This window comes from Oryx dammah, unplaced genomic scaffold (genome assembly GCF_014754425.2).
Source record: "Oryx dammah isolate SB20612 unplaced genomic scaffold, SCBI_Odam_1.1 HiC_scaffold_13, whole genome shotgun sequence".
In the NCBI taxonomy this organism is placed as follows: Eukaryota; Metazoa; Chordata; class Mammalia; order Artiodactyla; family Bovidae; genus Oryx; species Oryx dammah.
In genome coordinates this window covers 11,430,290-11,455,290 of record NW_024070197.1, presented here as the reverse complement: position 1 = coordinate 11,455,290, position 25,001 = coordinate 11,430,290, and the positions used below count along the sequence as shown (strand labels likewise).

Here is a 25,001-nt window from a genome sequence, read left to right as displayed (position 1 = left end):
AAGGTTTGGAATTAGTTGCGCAAGAATCCCTGCCTGATTTGGTGACACCCTAGAGAGCCTTCAGTTATTTCAAGGGAATATTTTGGCGTTCTGTAAAGCAGAGTTTGTTTAAATCTTAGAGAGAATGAGAGTGAACATCGGGTCATTCAACAAGGGGAGCTGATGCTGTTGCCAGAGCTCACGTTCCATTTGTAATTTGGAGTGCTGAGCTTGATTAGATCTTATTAGACTCTGAGGTGAGAGGGTAAGAGCAGCTCTCTAATTTAGCCTTCCATCTGACGGCAGGGTCTCCTTGACAATGAGTGTTGCCTGTCGGTTGCAGCCTCTGCTCTGAACATTGATAGAGCAGTCCTTTCCTTTTTAAACAGCTGGGGCGGAGGGGTTGTTTGTTTTTTAAACTTCTCTGGCCAAAATTGCCTCTTTGTCTTTGTCTCATCTCTCCCAACATGACTGTACAAGATAATCTGCTCTCTTTCCATGAAATAGCCCTGGTAGCTGTTTGAAATAGCTGTCATCATGCCCCATTCTTTCTTTGAGCAGCTTAAACATCCCTGGTGTATTTTATGTGAGACTTTATTACCTTTAGAAGTTCAGATTGTCAGTGTACCCTCAGTCATTTATTTAGTCGTCCATTTGTTCTCCATATCCCAAGGACTTTCAGAGGAAGGTAATGAACCATAGTGGTTAAGAGTGCAGGTTTTGTAGCCAGAACTGACTGGGGCAAATAACTAAATTTTTCTGGGATTCAGCTTCTTCATCTGTGAAATGGAGTTTTAAACACTCGTACCCACAGATCTGTTGTGAATCTGGAATGAAATATACATATAAAGAATTTAAGCCAGAATCTGGTACTTAGTTCAGGTGATGGAAGTTAAATTTTCAAGCTAACTTAAACTGTTAGAACACACTTCATCAGCTCGAGTATTGAGAGGGTGGAGGAAGTATGACATTAACGTTTACTATCTGTTTACTAGAACTGTGGTCAGAGGCGTTATAGTGATTAGAAATAGCTTCCTGGCAGCTCTCTTAAAGTTTTTTTTTTTCCATTCCATAACAGCAGTTTATTTGGAAGCCTCAAGGTTTTACTGAAGAACAATGGTATTGTTATGGTAGTTTCGACTGGCAGATTCTGCCGGATTGGGGTTGGCCAAAAGAATGCCACTTAAATCCAGATGGTCTTCCTTGTGTGTTCAGATCCTGCAGCTTATAGTTTAAATGCTGCGGCCTTAAGAGAGAGCCTCAGTTGACTCATTGTTGTCCAGTTGCTGCTGTGTGTAAGATGGAAAACGCTCAGTCCTTCTCTTCTAGTAACAGCTCACACTCTTGGGCGACTGTCCTCTGGGCACCGAGCCACTTCCAGTACATCATATCACTTCACCCTCAGGACCACCTTGTGAGGAGGGTACTGTCCCCAGGGTGCTAAGCAACTTGACCACATAGAACCTGTCACTTGGGATTCAAACCCAAATTCTGTTAGATTTGAAAGCTTAAATCCTTTATGTTATGTTGTACTTCATGTAGGTAGAAGATGCTGGAGAGAGGCCAGGTTGGTTAAGTTATTTCATGTGAAGATAAATTGTAAGTCACTTTCTTTTCCATACTTCTTTGATAAAAAGTGTGAAGTCAGGGCCTGTTTGCCTCAGGCAGTCTGTACGGGGAGATAGCAGCAGCCACGCCCCACAAGCTGAGAGACTGTGGCAGTGGTTTTACCTGGAATGGGCATGTTGCGGTGACAGGGATGGGTAGGCTCTGTGGAGAGCAGGTTCTTCTCTGGGACCCTTGGATCCATTCACATGGCATTACAGTTCTCCAAATCAGTTGGCCAGATGTATGCGGGTTGGACCACTTGGCCTTTGGTCTGTCATATCAGATAGTATCAGCCAGCAGCCCAGAGTAGCCTTGTTCTTTCGAGTGCATTTTATTCTCACCTGTTTTTTTTTTTGCCACGTGTTTGCAGAGGAAGTCCTCAGCGAATCTCAGACTAAATAGGAAGTGATTTATTCCCACGTAAAGGGGGTACGAAAAGGAATGAAGATGAGCAGGATGAGGAAAGAGAATGATCAATACTGACCTGTTTAAGCTAGTTAGCTGTCCCCTTTAGTGGACTTTATCCAAAGATCCCTAAGTACTTTTAAAAGTCGGACATATTGGTAAATAAACCTGCCCTCTGGTCTCATTAACTTGTTAATAAAACTGAATTGCTAGAGATATACCTGGGTGCCTTTACCTTGATCCTATTTGGTTATCCTCCTCTTCAGTAGATACTTTAACAACAGGCCAAAATTTCAGGTATATTTCTGTAGCTTTAGAAAACTTAGCATTGGTCTAGAGCATTTTTTTTTTGCCTCGTGTAATCTTCAAAATAAAAGGTTTGAATAATTTTGGAGCGAAATATGTCAGTAATGTTTATGAGCATGGACTTTGGAGACAGACCCTCCTGAGTCTGAATCCTCGCACTGTCACTTACTTGCTAGGTCCTGTGAGACGTTTTCCTTGGTTAAAGGGAACGCTGCAAGGTTGAATAGAAACGGTATCTGGAACTTCCTGGGTACATAGTAAGCCCTCCAGTAGCTGTTGGTGCTTCTCCTCCTCCTCCTCCTTGAGAGAGGTGACTTCTAGGAAGGAACGAAGAATCATCTTATTTGTCACGTCTGATTAGTTGGTTTCACCCTCTCCCAGTGCAGAAGCCATTGGGAATTAACCCCAGACTGATAGATCAGAGCAAGTTCTTCCTGGGAATTTGCAGCAGAACGTGTGCTCTCTTGTCTGGAAGGAGGAAATTACTAGTTTTCAATTCCACTTTTTAATCTTTTAAAAAGATTTTAGCTATCTTTTGAGTGTATAGTATCTATTATCTGTGTGGAATGTTTGGAATATTTCCTGTTTACTTCATTGCATGCCTGATAAAGGATGTTGGCCAGTCCTCTCATTGTTATTAAATAAACATGGCCTGTTTCTTATAAACACCTTTGTTCTGATAATGCAGTTTCACACTCAAGGTGTGACTACTTGGAAACTTGCCAGCGATTTATGTGATACTTGGAGGAATGAGATGAGTAGGTGAGTCTCTCTATCCCGCCTGAAGTCTTTTTTCTAACAGTTTCCATGCCACTGTGAGTTCCCCTCTGGAAGCCTTACTGATGTTTGATGTGTGTGTTGAGACTCACTTTGTTTTTGTGTGTTTTTTCCCTCTTTCCTGGACAGAAACCAAAGCCCAAGCCCCGGCCATCGATTGCAAAGGCAGCCTGGGAGAGTAACTATTTCGGGGTGCCCTTGACGACTGTGGTGACTCCGGAGAAGCCGATTCCTGTGTTTATCGAGCGATGCATCGAGTACATTGAAGCCACAGGTAAATGTCGCCTCAGAGAAGTTACAGTTTCCACTGTCTGCAGGCTGCTTGCTAGAGGGTAAGCCATCTGGAGATTCTGGAATCCTGTCTCGTTTCTGTGAGATGCTTTCTGAGAAGGTGCTGAGTAATCCCAACAGCTGTCCGACTTGTGGCTCCTCCGTCTTCGTGTAGTTGTGAGGCCTTTGGGTGCATGGGAGGAGAGCAGCCATGCCGTCAGGACCGCAGCTGAAGCTGGTTAGGATACCCGCGCCCCCAGCCCCCTGTCTAGCGTGCAGCCTGTCTGTCCCTCTAGGTCTCAGCAGGGAAAGGGGCTCATTTATCAGTGACCTCAACACTGTTCTGGACACAAATAGTAACACATTTTGGTTGAACAAAAGAAATGTGTAGTTGGCCATCAGTCAGGTGCCTGAAATTCATATATTGATAGAGTTTCTTTCCTGCAGTAAAAAAATGAATCCTTAGATACCATCTTATCAAGCAGCTACATTTCCAATTCCATTGACACGTTGGTGTTATCACAAATGCTGACTGTCTTAAAATTTTCTGTGTTGCTCTTAAAGTGAAAAAATTCTACCTGTGTTAAAAAACATTTATTTTGTTCATTTAGAGCTCCTCTAACATAACGTGTCTCCTTGGCATTTCTCCCTTCCTCCCCCCACACACTTTCTTTTCCTTTTTGGCCATGTCCCATGACGTATGACATCTTAGTTCCCCGACCAGGGATTGAATTCATTCCCCGGCAGTGAAAGCACAGAGCCCTAACCATGGGACCTCCAGGGAGCTCCCATCCTTGGCATTACTTTTGTAACCCCTGGAGCTTCCTTGTGTCCCTTGATTTTCTCCTGGATACTATGAAAGCTGATGAGCTTTGAGGAGGAAGTTTAGTGGGCACATGGTTATGTGGAATCTCGAGCTTTAGGAGTTGACTCAAGAATATTATAGGTTTGTACTAATTTGAAACCAAGGTAGAGATTATAATCTCTCTATGTGTTCTTTCTAATTTTGGTATTACCTGTAATGATATTAAGTATTGTGTGGTATGGACAGCCTACTGATAATTTCAGTAGCATATTAAGCTGAGTGATGGTGTTAATATTTACTCAGGTTGTGCCAAATCAGGGGAACTGGATTTCAAATTACGTGCTCTGTAGACTTTGAGTTGTTACCAGGGTTTCCTCGGTCACCCCAGGATTGACTTTGCATAATTATGACAGATCTGCAGTTCCATCCTGTACCCAGAACCTTTTGTCAGGGTCCACTTTCTTGACTTTGGTTTTATATCAGCTTCTTCCTGCACCTCTGCCTTGGGCCCGCAGGAAGTGTGCAGGAAGCAAGTTTGGGTAATTCAAGCCTCTCCTTGTTGACCCAACACTTGAGAGAGATAGTTTGTATCATTTAGAGGGGTTGTTCCCTAACTTTATTTTGAAGTAATTTCAGATTTATAAGAAAGTTACCAAAATGTAAGCCATAAGAAATTTAAAAGTTGCAATTCCAGGTTCCTTAAATGGTAACATTTTACCACATTGCCTGTCTCATGGGTCCCTGCCCTGTATGTCTGTGTGTCTTTTTTCTGAAATGGTTGAAAGCCATATAGACATGATACACCTTTACTTCTGAACACTTCAGTGGATGTTCCCTAAAAGCGTTCTCTTTATGTAACCACCATGCAGTTATCAAAATTAGGACATTAATACCCAACACTAACCTATCTAAGTGTTTGCTTTCATCAGTTGCCACATTGACATCCTGTAATAGCAAAAGGCAGAGCCTTTTTTGGTACAGAAGCTGGTCTCAGGCCACACGGTGCATTCAATCACGGGATCTCTTCAGTCTCCTTTAATCTAGAACAGTTCAGTTGGTCTGTTTTTCATGGTCTCGATGATTTTAAAAAACACAGGTTAGTCATTTGGAGCTTCCTCAACTTGGGTTTCTTTTTTATGTTTCCTTATGATTAGGTTCATGTTTGCTCTTTTGGAAGAAACGTCAGGGAAGCGAGGCTGTGTCCTCGGAGCATCATACCAAGTGGCATGTGTTGTCAGTGTGTCCCATCACTGGAGATCTTCTCGTTGACCCCTTGATTATGGTGGTGGTGTCTGCTGAGCTTCTTTATTGTAAAGCTACTCTTTCTCCGGTTACCTGAATAAGTACTTTGTAGGGAGATGCTTTGAGAGTATGTAAATACCTGTTTTCTCCTACTGTTTTCACCTTTCTTGGTGGCTCAGACAGTAAATCCTCCTGCCAGTGCAGGAGACCCGGGTTCAATCCCTGAGTCGGGAAGATCTCCTGGAGGAGGGCATGGCAACCCACTCCAATATTCTCGCCTGGAGAATCCCACGGACAGAGGAGCCTGGGGTCCTCTACAGTCCATGGGGTTGCAAAGAGTCAGACACGACTGAGCGACTAACACACACACACAGTGTTAGCATCCATTGATGCTTCTTCCCTGAGACAACGATCGCTCTAATTCCTTCTTCATTTACTGGTTAGGATTCTCCTGTCAGGGTGTGCTTCCCTTTTCAGGGGAGCCTCCTAGGACTGGGCTACTGGACTGGCCCGCCTGTGGTAGCAACAAATGCTGAAGTCGTCTGCTAGGGGAGCGCCCCTAGCTTAGCACCTCAGTGGGCTCAATCTATCGTTCCCATCTTGCTTCTCCTGACTCTTAGACTGGGCTTAGCTTTTTTTCCATCCAGCACTTCTCAATACTCTTTCTCACCCAAGAGTCCTTTCAGCGTGACCTCTTCAGCCCTGCCCCCAGGTCACCAGCAGCCCCCACTGAGCCTCTGCTTCTCTTACAGTTCCATTAGATGTCGCATTGCTCACCCTGACACCCCGGAGCTTGGAACTTCAGCGCCCTCTCTGACTCGTTGCATCAGTTCCCAAGCATGTCTCCCCCTCCATCATCGCTTGGCTCTGCCTCCTCCACTTCGTTTCTCCTTTCCCACCACCGCCCTCCTCCTCGGTCCATCCCAGCTCTGTGACGGTCCCTCTCCTGCAAACCTCTTGCTTCCTCATTGCCTCCCAGATGCCGCCTCCTCCCTCCTGCACACAGTCCTGCCGTGGTTGTCTGCCTGCCTTCTTCCCTCAGTCCTTTCCTCTCTCGCTCCTTCCCTCCCCCTTCTTTGCTTTATACGACTGCAGGCATTAATTTTAAAATTGTTTTACAAGAATACACAGTGTATTCGAAGGGTGTGGCCAGGGCAGAATTTCTTTGCGTTTCTCTGCCCTGCGTATGCCCTCTGTGTGGTTTGAAATGTGTCCCACATCCTTCCTTGCCTCTGGAACTTGTCCTCATTCTTCAAGACTCTTCCACCCCCAGGAGCCCCTGGAGTGTAACCTCCCTGGCAGCTTTGCTCAGCACGTTGCAGTCCTGAGAACAGGATTCTCTGTCCTCCGGATTCTCTGTCCTCCGGACTCCGAGAGCCCAGCACACAATCTCCGTTAGTTGTTGGTGGAGTGATTGGTTTTCAACCTAGAATACCGTAATTCCATTGTTTTCTTCTTTCTTACCTTTTCCCCTTAAATTCTAATCACAAATTGTAGTCACATGCTTCCCTTCATTGGCATTAATTTCTATTTTTATAGAATTTCAAGAAAAAATTCAGATGTGGTATCTGTGAGCTTAATGTGCGCTGGAAGCGGATGCCCTTTGAGTACTCAGTTTCCTAAAAGAACTTGTTTTCGGCTTCCTAAAATTTAAGCGTGTTTGTTGTAAAAATTCAACAGAAGGCAGAAAACTGTGAAAAAGAATTTAAAGATTCGTTGATCTTCCACTAATGGAAACCACTGTGGGTGTTCTGATGGGTCCCCGTATGGTCTTATTTCCCTGCCTCTGTGTGTACTGAGTCACTCAGTCGTCTCTGACTCTCTGTGACCCTTGGACTGGAGCTCTCCAGACTCCTCTGTCCATGGCGATTTTCCAGGCAAGAATGTTGGAATGGGTTGCCATGCCCCTCTCCAGGGGATCGTCTCAACCCAGGGATCAAACCCAGGTCTCCCACATCGCAGGCAGATCCTTTACCATCTCAGCTACCAGGGAAGCCCAAGAACACTGGAGTGGGTGGCCTCTCCCTTCTCCAGGGGATCTCCCCGACCCAGGGATCGAACCGGGGCCTCCTGCCCTGCAGGCAGATCCGTTACCAGCTGAGCTAGCAGGGGCTCCCCTGTGCATGTGATAGGTGTTTGATCTTACATCATTCAGATTACGCAGTAGTAGAGTTCTCCAGAGCTGTGCAGCGTAACTCAGATGACGCCGAAGAGCCCTGAGGTTGCCAGCTTGCTTCTGTGTCCCTGCAGAAAAAAGGACTCAGTAAATAAGAGTTATATCAGAGGACCATTTTTTGAGATCCATTGTTTTTTAAACCAGAGATTGTTTAGTGAGCATGTTCCCCTGTCGTTAAACACCCTGTGAAAATACGACTTCTAATTGCGGTACGGTGTTCCGTTACATGGCTGTATCACCGATAATTCAGCCATTCCTCTGTTGTCCGGCCCCTGTAGCATTTTCTCCTGATGTACTTAAAACAGATTCGCTGGGAGAGGCATTTGGGAAGAGTGATACATCGCTTCAGATCTGCAGTTAGACTGCGTTCAGATCTCCGCTCTGCCGCCTGCTCATCTGTGAACTGAAGGTGATGGCGGGACTTGCCCCCTGGCTGCTGGGGCTCAGGGGGCCTTGTGCGTTGGGCAGCGAGTGTGGCGCCCAGCCCAAGGAAGTGCTCGGTGTGGGCTGCTCGTCATGCTCAGCTTCACCCGGAGTGTGTTTGTCTTCCTGTTGCTGGTCAGCTTTACCGAGTTATAATTCTTCTCTTTCCTCCCTAACTTTTAAATTTGAAAATGGTAAAATCCACGGAAAGAATAGTACAGTGATCTCCCAGTATTCACCAGTGGTTACCATTTTGCCCCTTTAACCTTTTCTCCCTGCAATTTGTATTGTTGTTAAGCCATGTGAAAGTGAGGTGCAGACACCATGTCACTTTACTCCCAGAAAATCTCAGGATATATCCCTAAGCTTAAGAACATTTCCCCCCGTAACTACAATAACATTATCAAGTTTAAGAATTGTTCAGTCAGTTGTGTCTGACTCTGACCCCATGGACTGCAGCACACCAGGCTTCCCTGTCCGTCACCAACTCCCAGAGCTTGCTCAAACTCATGTCCATCGAGTTGGTGATGCCATCCAACCATCTCATCCTCTGTCGCCCCCTTCTCTTCCTGCCTTCAGTCTTTCCCGGCATCAAGGTCTTTTCCAATGAATGAGCTCTTCACGTCAGGTGGCCAAAGTATTGGAGCTTCAGCGTTAGTCCTTCCAATGAATATTCAGGATTAATTTTCTTTAGGATTGACTGGTTTGATCTCCTTGCAATCCAAGGGACTCAAGAGTCTTCTCCAACACCACAGTTCAAAAGCATCAATTCTTTGGCGCTCAGACTTCTTTAAGAATATTAGCATTAATTCAAGAGCATTTCTTATGCTGTCTGTGTTGACTCAGATGTACTCAGTTGACTTAAAACTGCCTCTTAGAGCTGAATTTTTTGTGCTAGAATCCTATCAGTATTCACAGTGCATTTAGCGATTGCCTACTTAGTCCCTTCCGGTTGAGAACGGTTCTCGCTGCCTTCCTTTTTTTAATGCTGACTCTTTGTGAAGAGTCTAGACAGTTGTCCTATGGACTGCCCCCTTCTGCAGTGCTCTGTCTGTGCCTCTCCAGTGTCCTCGGCCCGCTTCTGACACCCGGGCTGCCGCCTCATCGTCACGTGGCTCCTGCGTGAGCTGAAGGCCGGGCCACAGACACGGTGGCGGGCAGCAGTGCCACCCCTCCCTCACTGGACAGAGTGCAGCTGTGAAGTGGGCACAGGGACTCGCTTACATTTTGGAGAATGAATAAATTATGGATCAGGTTTTTTCTCCAGCTTAGACTGATTTATACTGAACTTATACTTTCTCTTTAAACTTTTTGTTTTATATTAGAGTATAGCTAATTACCAATGTTGTGATAGTTTCAGCTGGACAGCAAAGGGACTCAGCCATACATAACACACGTATCCATTCTCCCACAAGTCCTTTCCCCTCCAGGCTGCCATATAACATCGAGCAGAGTTCCCTGTGCTGCGCAGTAGTCCTTGTTGGTTATCCAGTTTAAATTCAGCCCTGTGTAAATGTCCATCCCAAACTCCCTATTATCCCTTCCTCCCTTCTTCCCCCTGGCAGCCGTGTCTGTACGTCTTGAACTTGCACTTTCTTAGGGGAAGTCTGCACTGCCACCGGACCACCCCCTCACCCCGCCTTACTCGTGGTAGACGTTGTTACCACACGGCCCCATTCCTACATGGTAGTCCGGGCAGTCACTTGCAGACGATGCAGATGGTATTCCAAATGAAGCTTGTTTGTCAGGCTGGCCCGTGCGGTTCAGAGTCAGACGTCATTGTGTCCCGTTATTGTGTGCATCTCCCGCGTCTCGGCACTGTGCTCATCCAGGCAAATAAAATACTGCATCGTGACTTTCAGGGGCAGTGCCTGGGAGCTGGCGTTCCGCCAGCCATGGGGAGGCCTTCCGTACCCCAGAGTCTCTGTTGCTGCTCGCTTGCTGCTTCACAGCCAGTGTCACAGTGGGAACCCAGGCAGAGCCTTGCAGTGGAGGAACTGGTGTGAACATTATGAGTTGGGACCACTTCAGCCATCCTGTCACCTTAACAGTATTTTGGGGGGGTCCAAGGGAGGGGGCTTGGGTTCATTCCCTGGTCAGGGAACTAAGATCCTGCAAGCTGTGCAGCATGGCCAAAATTTAAAAAAAAAAAGAATGAGAGCAATACACTTGCTCACTATAAAAAAAATTATTATAAACAGATACTGTGTAGGTATGTAACAGAAAGTCCCAGCTCTCCAGAAGTAATCTGCATTAATAGTTGGATTATATTTTCTGCTAATACTGTCCCCAAAAATGTTTAAAAACATGAGGTCACATTGCTGTTCCGACAGCTTGTTTTTTAACACTGTTTCTTGTGCATCATCTTTTAAGATTTAATGTCCAAGCTGACTGTGTTTTAACCTTTGACCTGAGAAAGGGTGGCAAGAGTTGGGCCCACGGGGGTCCCTGGGAATATGGGGAGAGGAGCTTTGCAGCCAGTCCCGTCTTCCTGGGACTGCTGGACCGCAGTCCCACACTGTGTGAGAAATTTGCCTGCTCTTGCTGGATGCGAACCAGGAAGAAAGGGCTGCTGCCTTCTCGCCTCCAGGTGTGCTGCCCTGCGTTCCCAGGGTTCTGTTGGAGCACCTCCTCCGTATCCTTAGGTCAGCTTGTCATGTTGTGGGTGGAGATTGGCTCTGGTTTGCACTTGTTTTTTTTTCCTGAGCTTTCTGACCAGTTCGTTTATCCTTGTTCCATATTTTCTAAAATTGGAACGTGTTCAAGAAAGGGCCAGCGGGTAGAAAAGCGTTCAGATCAACTTGCAGATACCTTTAGCCCAGCCCAGTCCAGGGCCAGCCCTTGCGCTCCCCGTGCTTGTGGGATGTTAGGCTCTCTGTCTCCCGGCTCTGGTCGCATAGAGGGCTGGGAAAGGCACCTCCTCTTGCAGCCTTTCTGGGGTCTGCCCAGAAGTGGGCGGAGGCGCTGGCTGCGGGTCAGACTGACTTTATGTTTCTGGCTTTTTTTTGGTAGGGAACTTTTTCTTCCAGTTTTCACCCATGTGAGAAATTGGTCGGGGCTGTGGGGTCTCTGCTTCCCTTCCACAGCATTGTGACTTCTCAGTGCAAGGGCGCCTCGGCCCAGTTGACCTCAGGTCTCTGTGCCGGGCAGGGAGTGGGAATATTCACTTCTGGACAGTTTATCTCCCTGGAGCCGGGGTGAGGACTCACTTGGAGAGCCTGCTCACCATCCTGAGACTAGTTTCTGAGGATAAGGATGCTGTCTTTACACCTCACAAAACTGAGGTTTTAAATCCCGAGTCTCTGGGCCAGTTTTGAGTCAAGGCTCCCTTCCCCAAGTTGGGGGAAACAGCCCCGTGACACAGATGCTCGCTCCCCAAGGGAGCTTCCAGGGGTCACCCCTCCCCATACCGGAAGGGCTAATGCACTGCGGACTAAGAGCCCCGTGCCTGCTCGTCCATGCTCTCCAGCACGGACTCCCCAGGCCCTCAGCCTCATGTGTGGGCCATTTCACTAAAAATAGCATTCTCTAGGAATGAGTTCTTTGAATAGTGTGTAAGATGAGATCTTCTTGCCCTGTCTGTGACTTTTAATCTTTTTCTTTGGGCAGTGGGAGGAGGGCACAGGGTGGCAGTGGCAGAGGCAGAGTTTCTTGGCATCCAGCAGTCCTTTTCTTTATCGCTTTGCTTACCGAGAGGTGAGCAGTCCACAGCGCCTGTAGCGGGTGCCACAGGCAGCTGAGAAGAATTGTTCTGAGGGAGAAGCAGTTTCATTTGGACAGAAGCCCCCTCCCTCTTTTGCATCTTGAATTATAATGTATTCAGACTGTACTGTGTATATAACTGGTAGGCCCTGGTATGGTTAATTTCTGTTGGTCTGTTTGGAGTGAGAAACTCCATGTAGTCAAGGAGGCCTGCAGCTGTGTAGAATAATAATGCCAAAGATGGCCTACCATCATGTTAACTCTCTCTGTCTTCTATCCCTGACACATTTATTCGTTGAGTGCTTGCCGTGATCCAGGTGCTGTACTGGGCACTTGGCATCCGTGATCTCATCTCACTCAAGATTGTTTTCTTGCTGTAAGAACCCACAGACAGGGCAAGAAGATCTCATCTTACACACTATTCAAAGAACTCATTCCTAGAGAATGCTATTTTTAGTGAAATGGCCCACACATGAGGCTGAGGGCCTGGGGAGTCCGTGCTGGAGAGCATGGACGAGCAGGCACGGGGCTCTTAGTCCGCAGTGCATTAGCCCTTCCGGTACGGGGAGGGGTGACCCCTGGAAGCTCCCAGATGAGGGAAGGTGACTCTTGGGAGGTGCAGTCAGGGGTCAGCATAGTCCTTTATCATTGCAGGGAGGACCTCACTGTCAATAAAGTGCAGGGTTAGCTTGCCTGGAGAGAAGGCGGCAGCATTTATATTCTCTTCCCCTGCTCTCTTGGGAGGAGTCCTACCCCCAAATCTGGTAAGAGCTCCAGCACCTGCCTTTCAAGGCAGCACCTGCCTGGGCACAACATTGCCCCTGAAATTCACATTTATTTTCGAAAGCTCTTTGTGGGAGGGTCTGGCATTGAGCCACACTGCCCTGCATTGGGGTTTCAGTTCCTGCACGTAGCAGGCTGTGTGATCCAAGAGGTTTTTTTCCTGTCTGACTTCCAGGGGCACTCCTTGATAGTCAAGCTTGACATTTCATTTCTGATGGAGTGGAAAAATCCAGATACAGTCCCAGGTGGTTGTAGAAAGACAGAAATGTCCTGATAATTCATTAATAGGTTTAAAACTATTTAGCTTGCCATCTTGTGGATATTTAGTGGATTAATCCATTACTATATTCATTGATGATAGGCACTGTGCTGAACTAAAGTTGGCCTCATGATATCCAGGGGTGGAGGAAATAGGCATAATTACACGAATGAATAATTAATTCAAGCAAGGAACATGATTGGATTTTAAAGTCACTGGAGAAGAACACAACTGACAGGACCAAGTGATGACAGGGAGCAGTTAGAACCCTCACCTCTGCTGTTCAGGTGAATAAACAAACCACCACCCCTTGGAATACTACTCAGAGGCCAAAAGGGATGAGTTACTGCTACACCGGCTACACTGTCAGGCCTCAGGATCATTATATGCTGAGAGGGATGGAAGCCAGACCAAAAGATTACAAATTATGGTTCCATTTCTATATGGCTCTGGAAAGTGCACACTAATCTGTAGTGACAGGAGGCGGATCAGTGGTTGCCTGGGAGCTGGGGGTGACAAGAACAATTGATTGCAGAGGGCCATGGGAAACCTTCTGGGGGTGATGGTTTGTGATGCCGATTTTACTCGTGTGTATGAATTCCAGGATCATGAGACTGCATGCTTTTGGCTGCATCAGGTCCTGGCTGTGGCACTTGCTGCAGCACACGGGCTCTCTAGTTGTAGTGTAGGTCTAGTTGCCCTACCACACGTGGAATCTTAGTTCCCCAACTGGGGATCGAACTCGTGTCCCCCCATCAGAAGGCAGATTCTTAGCCACTGTACCACCAGGGAAGTCCCTTAAGCTGTACACTTTTAATGTATACAGTTTATTATATATAAATTATGCCTCAATGGTTAATCACTGAGAAAAAGTACAGAGGGAACTTGATGTTTGCATGGTCTCAAAATACCAACCAATGCATTACTAATTGTAAGGAAAAATATACCTTTAAGTGGAGAGATGTGGGGGGTTACCACTTAATCAAAAAGTAATCAGGACTGGCACCCCAGTAGCAGTTCATCCTAACATTGTGTGCCTCCTTGCCAAAAGCACTTAGTCTGAATCTTAATGTGAGGAAATAATCAGACAGAATCTGAGCGGGATACATTTTACAAGACAGTTGGCCTGGACTCAATAAAAAGGTTAGTGTCATGAAAAAGAAAAATGTGGGCACGGTGCAGTTTCTGTGTTTATAATGTGAACCCCTTTCCCATTCAGGTAGCCAAGGGTTAAGTCCATGAGCTTTTGAGTCACCTCTGGTGTCCTGACTTTCCCAAGCAGTAGCTGACCTTAAGCTGTCTAAGCCTCATTCCTGTTCCTTCAAGTTGGGAATAAAAATAATAGCTCTTTGAAGGGGAATTTTTTGTAAGGAAATGAACTTCTGTTTGTGATGTTCTTAGCCTGGTGCACGGTACTCAGTCCATGCTGGCCATCGTTTTGTGGCTCCTGTTACTGAGTTCCTGTGGTTGTGGAGGGCCCCACAGTACATTCCCCAAAATAGTAATGGATGAGGTTGGACAGCGGCTATATGCAGTTGTGGTTGTTTAATTTTTTGTTTTTAATTTGTAAATTTTTTTTAATGGGAAAGGAGGTGGCAGAATCATGTTTTTATTTAGTTGTTTGTTTATTTATTTATTAGCCACGTAGACTTGCGGGATCTTATTTCTCAAACCAGGGATTGAACCCATGCTCTCTGCAGTAGCAGCACGGAGTCCTAATCACTGAACCACCAGGGAATTCCCCATAAGCAGTTTTTTAAAAACTTTCCATTAAAGTATATATCACTGACTCAATGGACAGGAGCTTGAGCAAACTCGAGGAGATAGTGAAGGACAGGGAAGCCTGGCATGCCGCAGTCCATGGGGTTGCAAAGAGTTGGATACAGCTTAGCAGCTGAACAGCAAGGAACAGCACAGTATGGTATCCATGAAGAAAAGGGCACTCGTGCTAAGTACAGCTCAGTGAATAACCACTGACTGCATACACCTGTATAACCAGTACCCAGTACTGAAGATGACCAACTCCCTCCCGAACTTAGCATGGTCACCACTGCCCTGGCTTCTGACAGTTACAGAGTAGTTCTGCCTGCTTTTGTACTTTCCTGATGGCCTCATCCCAAGTGCATCGCTGTGGCCTCGCTTCTTTGACTCAGCATTATGTCTGCGATTTATCTGTGGGTGGATCTGTAAACTCACTCATGACTGCGTGACTCACTCATTCTCATTGCTGTATATTGTTCCATCATGTGACTCGTCGACTACTGATTTATTCATTCTGTTCTTCATGGATATTTGGGCACTTGCCAGTTGGGGCTGTTATGAATAGTGCTGCTGTGAACACCCTTGTCTGTGAACTTTGGTGCATGTATGTACACTTATGTACTGTGATTGTATACCGAGGGGTGAGGGCGTTTTTAATCGTTACTTTCAGTGTGTTGAACACAAAAAAGCTGTCTTGAAGCACATATCAGTTCTTGAAGAGGCAATAAGTCAGTGAGGCTGAGAGCTAAAGCAGTAAGGGGATCTCTGCTACCTATTTATGGCTTTGTGTTTCCCATCTTTTGAGGGGTAGGGGGTAGTTCTGGCAGGGGTGGCTGTGGGTACACAAAGCTATGTCATACATTGTTTTAGCAGCTAGATCATTCCTATTGCAGAGTGTGCCTGGCTGGAAGAATCTTGAATTCTTCCAGTACCTTGTGGTGTAGCTCTTTGCTGGGGCTCTCCTTGTGGTTCTGAGTTGAGACTGTGGTTAGCACAGATCCTGATAACCCTGTGGGTTTTACTTAACAGGCCATCATGGGGCATTGCTCAGGTTCAGTTTTAGCCATTTGTGGCGCAGATAAGTAGGTGTTCTTGTTGATACCTTCCAGTGAGACTCTGCAATGAAAGGTTCGACCCCGAGGGCAGTTTGTGAGGGGAGGAAGGATGAGGCAGAGTCTGAAAGCGAGGCTCTTCCCCCAGGGTCTCCGGGGGTGAGTGTGGAGCCCTGCAGCCGGGGCTGGAGATCAGCTTGTCTGCTTTGTTCGCAGGTCAGAGGTGGTCCATGGCTCCTCTGTGCACATGGGAGCCCTCTGTAAAATGCTCTTTGACAAATACTTAGAGCTGTGACCTTCCTCCTTATTGAGCTCGTTTGCCTGGGTAAATGAGCAGAGTGCTGTCTGCATGGCAGATTTAAATTTCACCACTAATTGAGGGGAGCATCTTTGGGGAGAAACGCTTGCCATTAGATCAGAGGCCTTTGGGAAACAGCCTGGCAACAAGCGCATCAGGGCAGATGAAGGCAGGGGGTGGAGATGGGGAGAGGACAGATTGCAGCTGTTATTAGTAACTGGGGGCGGGCCGTGGCGAAGCCACGGGAGAGCTTCGCCATGTGCCTGTGGGGACGGTGCGCGTGGGCACATTCATGGCGCATGTGCTTTGATGGCCTTTCTGCCCCTTTTTTTCGCTACTGCCTAATCTGTACAGTATGAACCTGGAGCCAGGCTGCCTGGATCCAAATCTCTGTTTTGCTGCTTGTGAACTAGTGTTTAACCTCTCTGTGACTCAGTTTCCTTGACTGTAAGATGAGGACAATGATATTACTTTGAATCACAGAGGGCATTCAGCATGTTAAAAAAAACCTTACAACAGTACCTGACAGGTTTTAAGTGGTCAGATAGCTTTTGTCACTGCTGCTCTTAGTTCTGACGCCACAGTGTGTCTTCGCTCCCACTGGGCCTCTCAGCTTGCCAAACCCTCTCCTTCACCGGGCTTTGTTCCCCTCCTCCCTGCAGAGGTACCTCACTTCCAGGTCCAGCCCAGGCCTCTCCCTCCAGGAAGAGCAGCCCCTTGACTCACTCCCCTTTCTGAGTTTCAAAGGGCTTGTGAGCCAGGTGGGTCAAGCGTGGACTTTGGAACTGGTCACACCTGGTTGTGAAGCCCAGCTCGGCTTCATTTCTTAAACTGCTTCACATCTGTGAGGTCTGTGCTTCCTCTGTCAAATGCAGCTAATGAGAATACCCACCTTATTAGGGTTATAAGGACTCAATGAGATCATGTGTGTAAGGCACTTGGCCTGGCACATCCTAAACACTCAGAAAAGGGGAGACCTTGTCATTTTGTGGAGAAATTTTCAGTAGTGACTTCTTGCTTGGCCTTCAGTCATTCCTTGGATTGGTTTTTGATCCCTCTGTAGGTGTTCACCCCTTGCAGTCAGGACGTTTGTCACGTGTACTTGGGGATCTTTTTTTCTGCAGAGCCGCCTTCAGCTCTGTATTACCTCACTCGTCAAATAGCTCTGTGCATTTATTGCTCTGCCTGGTTCCAGAGTGCCAGAGGACTGGAGTGCGTGAGGATCCTGTCCTTCCTCATTCATTCCGCACGTGATACCGAGCACCGTCTGTACTGTGTGCCATGTGCTGTGGAAGATGCTGATGATACAGTATTGGACAAAAGCGATACGAGATCCTTGCCCTCGTGCGGCATGCAGTGCATTCTGGTGGAGGAGACAGTGACCAACAGAATATAAAGAATCTTCATGATTAGTGCTTGGGAGGGAAAAAATGAAGCAGGAGAGTGGTATGCGAAGTGTCCGGGGTGAGTGTTAAAATTTTAGATGGGGGGCTGGGTGAGAGAGCCTTGTGATGAGAGCCTGAAGTCAGTGAGGAAGGGAGACATGCAGTTACCCAGGAAGAACCTTCCAGACAGAACATCAAGTGTAAAATTCCTGAGGCTGAAGCGTTCCTGGTTAAGGACCTTGGCTTTGATTCTGAATGAGGTAAGAAGCCATTGGAGGATTTTAAGTGAAGGGACAGTAATTGGCCTTTGTTTAATAAAACAACCTTGGGTATTGTGTGGAGAACAGTTCTGACCCTTGAAGACTTGAAAGCACTTTATCTTAAACAGTTGCAGTTGATCTAGCTGCCTTTCTGCAAATCTTCCTCCATGCTGGGCTTCCTTTCTCTGCATGTGTGCCCAGTCTCTCATAATGCTAATGGGTTCACCTAAACCTCTAGACCTGAAAGGGTGGAGGTGGGTATGTAATTCCGCATGGTGGGGCGGGGGGGCGGGGGGGGGGGCTGGATTAAGGCCAGAACTGGAAGAATGCCAGAACTGGTGAGCAGATGGGTCACTTCCTGGTCCTGGCAGCCATTCCAGCGTCATCTCTCTTCCCCCTTTGCAATTTCATGCCTCCAGGTCTCCCCTCGTCACTGTTCCTGCTGCCTCATATGTTGTTTCCCCTCCCACATGACAGACCCCCACTTTTCTTAACCTTCCCTCTCTAGACATGCCTCTGTGGCTGGCTTTCCCTCTATTGAGGTTAATTGAAGTCATATGGGTGGGGCCCTGGTCTAAGAGGATTAGTGTCCTTACAAGAGGAGGCTTGAGAGATCTCTCACCAGAAACCAGATTGGCCAGTGCCTGGGTCTTGGACTGCCCAGGCTGTGACGTTTTGTCGTGGCAGCCTAAGCAGAAGAGTAGAGAGGGCAGGGTGGTTGACGCAGATATTATACCCCTGAGGCTCCTAAGGACCGGCTTTCTCCATTTATGCCTCCCCTGGGGCCTAGCTCTCCAGAGACCGCAGCCAGGGGTCTTTGTGTTCACTTGACCAGAACAGAGCAATTGGGTCAGTAGGAGTGGGAACTGAGGCAACAGAAAGCCAGGAGGCCTGAGGCTGGTGGAAGAAGACGTGGAAGAGTATCACTTGAGAATCCTGGTCTGAAAAGATCAGTTCACTCTTTTGTGGTCAATCAGGTGCTCAGGTGGTTTATTTGTTTGAAATGTAAGATTACTTGGGTATCAGACAGTTGAATCCACTTTTTCAAACAGAGATGGTACAAGGCCTTGTGATTTCACCCCAGTTTGCATTCTTTCCCTCTTGGCTGGACTCCTTTGTCTATTTAAATTCGGTGGCCTCCCAGCAGTTTAAAAACAAACTCACACAGTTTATCTTTTCAGGTGAGCTGCAGTTTGTTTGAAACGAGACATTTCTAGTGTGTAGCTTCTGATAACTGCACCTACAGTGTTTCTGTTTTGTGTTTCAAAAGCCACAACAAAAAACTCTTTCTTCTTTTGCAGTTGTCAGGAGCCGGCATTTGGGTTGTGGCAGCCAGAGAGTGTTTTTGTGGAAACTTAATCTGTAATGAGGTATTTCACTTCCTATCCTGGGCTTTCTGTGAAAAGCGTGTGTTCCTTCATCACCCATGAAAGGGGTGAAGGACCCCCAAATCTGAGTAAATTCAGAATTCTTCCGAGCTTTGAAAAATGTAGGTTATGTAGTTGTTGTGGTTGTTTTAATGTCTGAGACTACGTGAAGAAAAACAAGGTGAAAACAGCCAATCTGAATTGAATTTAAGGATTTGGGGTTCTGAGAAGCCCCTCGATTCTAAGCTGCCCCCATCTGTGTGGTAACAGCTACTGCGGGAAGGATTGTGGGGCAGTACAGAAAGTGTGGGTGTTAGTGGTAAGGTGGCCTCGTGTGGCAGACGTGAAAATGGGCCGAGGGAAGGCATGTGGTAGTGGCTGTTGTGACGGCAGTTGTGATGAGGGTCAGTAACAATAAGGAGGCCCAGTCCTAAGCTCTTTATCAGCAGCATTTCCCTCCGTCCTCACTGTGGAGAGTTGTCCTTGGCCTGCACACAGCTAGCCTTTCAATAGCCTTCTTGGCGGCAGTTATGTAAGGCTGATGATATCTTCCTAATCTGAACATCACTATTTCATATTTCCTCTGTTTAGGGTAAGGAAGCCCTATCTTTAGAGTGATCTTTGAAGGGAAAGACTGACACAGCATTTAAATAATATAAGCAAGATTATCGGGGAACCCTTAAACCATTTAGGAAAAAAACTGTTGTCTTTTTTACAAAATGGAAATTCCTTTATTACTGTCATGATTTTATCCTCAAAGGATCTAAAGAAGAAAGTAAAAATGAGCCTTAGTGCTGCCACCCAGTTATAACCCTCGTTTAACAGGAGAGAGAACACAGCAGAGTGGTTAAGAACAGCCTCCTGGAATCTGCCTGCTTGGATGCCAGGCTTAGTCCTGCCGCCTTGCTGGATCTGTGATCTGGGGCAGGTTACTTCCCCAGGCTCAGCCCTAGTTGCCTCATCTGTTAAATGCAGACGCTGATGAAAACACTTATTTTGATATATTCAGACATTTTCTTAGATTTAACCATCTATATCTGAGCATTTGAGAAGTACTTTCTAATAGCTCTCAACATATTAATCACAGATGACTTTTGGTTGTTCTGGAAACAGGCCTTCTAATACTGCTGTTCAGATGGTACCGTCCTTCATCTTCCCCCCCACCCCTCCCCAAAGTCTGATTTAAACTATTAAATTTGTAAGTAAGTAAGTGAAGTCGCTCAGTCGTGTCTGACTCTTTGCGACCCCGTGGACTGTAGCCCACCAGGCTCCTCCATCCATGGGATTCTCCAGGCAAGAATACTGGAGTGGGTTGCCATTTCCTTCTCCAGATTAAATTTGTAGCTTAGGTGTTTTATTCATCCAAGTAGGCTTTCTCAGTTACTTCAGATTTGTGAAGTTGGGTGTGGTGACCACTTTGGTATGATGACAAGGTGACAGCTGGCAGGCATCAGAACATCTGACTCAAGTTCCGGATCTGTTGCTCACTCATTCAGGCTGTGAGGGTGTTTGGTGAGCTTCTTCAGGAATCCAGAAGACAATGAACAGAACATGAGTTAGGAAATGAGAACGCCCACATTCAAGACCATGAGCCCCCGGAGCCAGGGCTGGAGTCCTCTCGTCTCTCTGATCCTTCACTTCTCCGGTGCAGGATGGAGGTAGCGTCTGCCTTACCTGTGCTGCGTGGTGTGATGGAAGACCAAAGAAGAGACACACAAATGTTTTTAAATGATGAAACTTTTCAGCTATCCTTGCCTTGAGGGATGTTGGTCTCAATTTGAAAGGTAGTAGTGAGACCTTCTGTTCCTCTTGAATAGGCATGTGCTGGGTGCCTTATCTCATCAGCCATGATGAGATCTCATCTCACCTCTACAGCAGCCATGTGAGGTGGACCATCTGATAATGCCGTAAAAGTTAGAGATGATTGGCAGCTGTGCCTTCCCAAAAGGTAGGGCGCAGACTCACCGCAGCGTTGGTCTGACAGCTTGTACGAGTCCAGTTCAGTCCAGTCGCTCAGTCGTGTCTGCTAAGAGGCGGTCGGTTTAGTCGCGGCTGCTGCTGCAGCAGCACCCAGACTCTGAGTTGGTGGGCTAGTGCTGGAGATGACAGAGGGTTGCCAACCAGCTTTTTTATTGTTCCTTCTGGCTTCAGTCTACCCTAGCTTTTCCCTACTGTTTCATGGTTTTATCTGAAATGTGTTTTGTGGAGGGTGCAGCATTATTTCAGATGTGACAGCGTTATTTATTGCATCCTCGGTCTTCTACTGATTTGAAAGCCACTTGTATATATTACGTACACACTACCGAATTCTACTATTGGAGTATCTTTTTGAACCCTCTCATCTCTGATCTAGCTAGCTAGCTAGCCATCCATTTTGTCCCAGAGCTATACTGTTTTAGTGTCTGAGTTTTCTAGGTAGCCACTTTGGAAATATCTTGGCTTTTTTTGCTTGTTTAATTTTCTGTATGAACTTTAGAATCTGTTTAATTTTTAAAATAAGCCTTTTGTAATCCTGCTGGGATCATATTAAATCATACATTAACTGTTGACATCTTTATGATGTTACGGTTTTTTTTTTTTGGTCTCTCGGTAGTATTTTAAACTTCATGTAGCTCTTGGCTTTTCTTGCGGGGGAGCATATATATATAAAGGGACTAATGTGTGTGTTTATTTAGATAAAGACTTTTGATTTCTGCATATTAACTGTGTATTCAGACTCCTTACTGAATATTTTATTGCTCTTAATGGTGTTTCAAGTGATTCATTTGGGTTTATTGAGATATAATTTACATATAATAAAACTCACCAATTTTAAGTTTACACCCAATGAATTTTGACAAATGTGTATAGTTTTGTAATGCTCACCACAGTCAAGATATAAAACTTCTCGGGGTTTTTTTTTTTAGGTAAATAAGTAATAGCACTTGTAAATAATTATCATTTGACTTCTTTTCCTCATGTTTATTCCTCTGATTTTACCCCTCTTTGAACTAATTATATTGGCCAATAGTACCTCCAGGACAATATCACATAATGACAGTTAGTAATAGTTGATATTCTTGCCTTGTTCCTTGTTGCCTTTGGGATGAAATAATATATATATTTTTTTTAAACTTAACCATCCATCCTTTTTCACTAAGAGTTTTTGTTTATTTTTAGTTTTTATAAAGATGCAGTCATAATTTTTCACTTTTGATCTATTCAGGAATATATTGGAGAAGATACTGGCACCCCACTCTAGTACCCTTGCCTGGAAAGTCCCATGGATGGGGGAGCCTGGTGGGCTGCAGTCCATGGGTCACTAAGAGTCGGACACGACTAAGCATCTTTACTTTCACTTTTCACTGTCATGCATTGGAGAAGGAAATGGCAACCCACTGCAGTGTTCTTGCCTGGACAGTCCCAGGATGGGGGAGCCTGGTGGGCTGCCATCTGTGGGGTTGTACAGAGTCGGACACGATTGAAGTGACTTAGCAGCAGCAGTAGCAGCAGGAATATATTAATAATTTTCTATTGTTGACCCACTCCAGCAGTCCTAGAATGAATCATACTTGGTGTGATATACTGGGAAATAGATTATTTGGTCTTTGTTTCCAGGTTCTAACTCACAGGATCTCAGGTGAGTGTCTTTTATCAGCTAATGAAATGGCTGGTGACTTAGGGCCCCTAGAGAGCTTCAGGATGGGACTGGTCACCAGAAAGCCCAAGGCACAATTAGAAGGTTGGACATTTTAGCCCCACCACCCCCGCCAACCTCTGTGGAGAGGCAAGTCGCTGGAGTCTGAGTTCACTCACCAGTGCCAGTGCTTTAAGCTGTCGTACCTATGTAATGAAGCCTCTATAGAAACCCCTAAATGATGAAGTTCAAAGAGCTTTCTGGTTGAGGTGTCGGGAGGGTGCTCAGAGAGGCCTAGAGGCTCCGTGCCTCTTTCCCCACCCCCTGCCTTGTGCATCTTGTGCACTTGCCTGTCCCTGAGTCGTCTCCCTCACATCCTTACATGCTGTCACTGCAGTGGTGTCCAGCTCTTTGCCACCCGGACTGTAGCCCACCAGGTTCCTCTGACCATGGGATTCTCTAAGCAAGAATGCTGGAGTGGGCTGCCATGTCTTGCTCCAGGGACCTTCCCAACCTAGGGATCAAGCTGACATCCCTTACATCTCCCTTATTGGCAGGCAAGTTCTTTACCATTGGTGCCACCTGGGACACCTTATATCCTTCATAATAAACCAGAAAATTATTAAGCAAAAATGTGTTCTTGAGTTTGCCAGCTGTTTTGGCAAGTTATCAAACCTGAAAAGGGGGTCATGGGAACTCCTGACTTGCAGTGTGTCGGCCAGAAGTACAGGAGGCCTGGGACTTGTGACCAGTGCCAAAAGTGGGGGCCAGTCCTGTGGAACTGAACCCTTAACCTGGGGATCTGCCCTGACTCCAGGTGCAGTTAGTGTCAGAACCCAGTTGTTTTGGACACCCAGCTGGTCTCCGCAGAGCTGGAGAATTAGTCGGTATGAGAAAAAACCCACACACGTTTGGTGTCAGAAGTGTGAGTAAAAACAGATGCCTTGTTTATAGAGTATTATTTTTAAATGTGCTGCTGATTGCTAGTTTTTACATCAGTGTGCATAAATGCGGTTATTCTGTAGAGATTTGTTTTTCCTCTTGAACATTGAGAGATGTTTATTGTCTTTATATTTAAATGGCAGTCTTGCTGTGTATAAAATTGGGTTAGCCTTTCTTTCCTCGAGGCCTTTCTAGGCGTGCTTTGCTATCTTCTAGTGTGGGCTCTGCAGCAGAGCAGTCTGAAGCCTGCCTGTGTTTCGCCTCAGTGCCTTGAAGATTGCCTTTCTTCACTGTCTCTTTTTAAAGTTTAATAAGTTTACCAGGACATATCTTGTTAATTGAATTAAGTCAGTTTTTCCTGGAACAGAGTGAGCCACTTTAATCTGTAGATTGAAGTCATCCTGACTTCTGTTCTACGCATCCCTTCCAGGTTTTTCAGCAGTGTCCTTTCTTTTCCATGTGTTTTTGGTCTCTGTAATGGAAAAAGATTTATTTTTCTCTCCTACTTCCCTAGCTCTGTCCTGAAATGTTTTATCTACTTTTTGTTGTCTCATATCTTTTCTAAGTATATCTCTGCTTTACACATTGTTTCACAGAGGAGATTGCATTGTTCCTTTGTCTTTTATTTTGTGGGAATATGTTTTTATTTACTGATGACAGCATTTTTGGATGAATGTTCTTTGCAATTGGTTTTTCTTGTGGGCTTTCTTGTTTTGTTTGATTTTTGCTAGTAGTCTTGTGCTGGTTCCTTTTTTAAAAATTGTGATTAAAATGTGCATAACAGTTTACCATCAACCGTTTTTGAAATGTACAGCTCAGTACGTGCTAGATCGTTTTATAAAATTGTCCTCCATCCTTGAATGGGGTGATTCCTTCCAGTCTAGCAATCTGTAGAAAATTCTTTTGGGAAGGAGCTAGCCTAGCAGGGGATTTTCTTGAATATTCTACCAGCCTTTCTTGCCCTCAGACATCTGGAAATGGCAGTTGTAATGCCCCAGGCAATCTCACTCTTGTCACCCTACCCCCTTGACAGACTGCTTCCTGTAGGTTTGACTTGTGTGTGTGATTCTTCATGCTGGACTGGGTCTGAGGAAGCCTCAGTCACCAATCCCTGAGCCAGTTCCCACTCTTAGAAACAATGACTTGCTGGTCTTGCCCGCCTTAGAAAGAAGTGTTTACTTTTTAGAAGAGGACTTGCCTGCTTTGTCCGACATCTGTAACAATAAGCATCCTCTCTCTTCTCTTTCCCACAGCCTTGTTTGACCTTCACAGCATTTGATGGTTCTTACTCGTGTGTTGGGGTTTGGGGTCACAGAGTCTCTAGTTTTGTCAAAGACATGCTATTTCTGTTTCTCATTTGTCTGGTTGCTTTTGTGTGGTTCTTTAGTGGAGAAAGGGGTCAAGTCTCTAATTCTGCCATTTGAAAACCAAGTACAGTCTTTTAACTTTAGTAAATTTAGCATTCTGAAAAACTCATTTTTTTACAGTCCTTAGTTTTTGCTTACTGATGAGAACTTCCACTAGCATTGGTAGGGAAGTGGCTGCTTCTGTGTCACTTAAAGGTAATCTGATCTTGTTCAGGGTT

The 25,001-nt window shown here is 45.9% G+C and overlaps 1 protein-coding gene across 3 annotated transcripts in view; it reads left to right on the top strand.

Moving 5' to 3' along the window:
- ARHGAP35 (Rho GTPase activating protein 35) overlaps positions 1-25,001 on the top strand; it is a 115,946-nt gene that overhangs the window by 52,959 nt on the left and 37,986 nt on the right. For all 3 annotated transcript variants that reach the window (XR_005723204.1, XM_040252454.1, XM_040252455.1), the window contains exon 3: positions 3,205-3,349. Coding sequence is in view for 2 of the 3 variants with exons in the window: in XM_040252454.1 (XP_040108388.1) it covers positions 3,205-3,349 (145 nt within the window). In the remaining variant the exon portion in view is untranslated. The remainder of the gene's footprint in view (positions 1-3,204; positions 3,350-25,001) is intronic.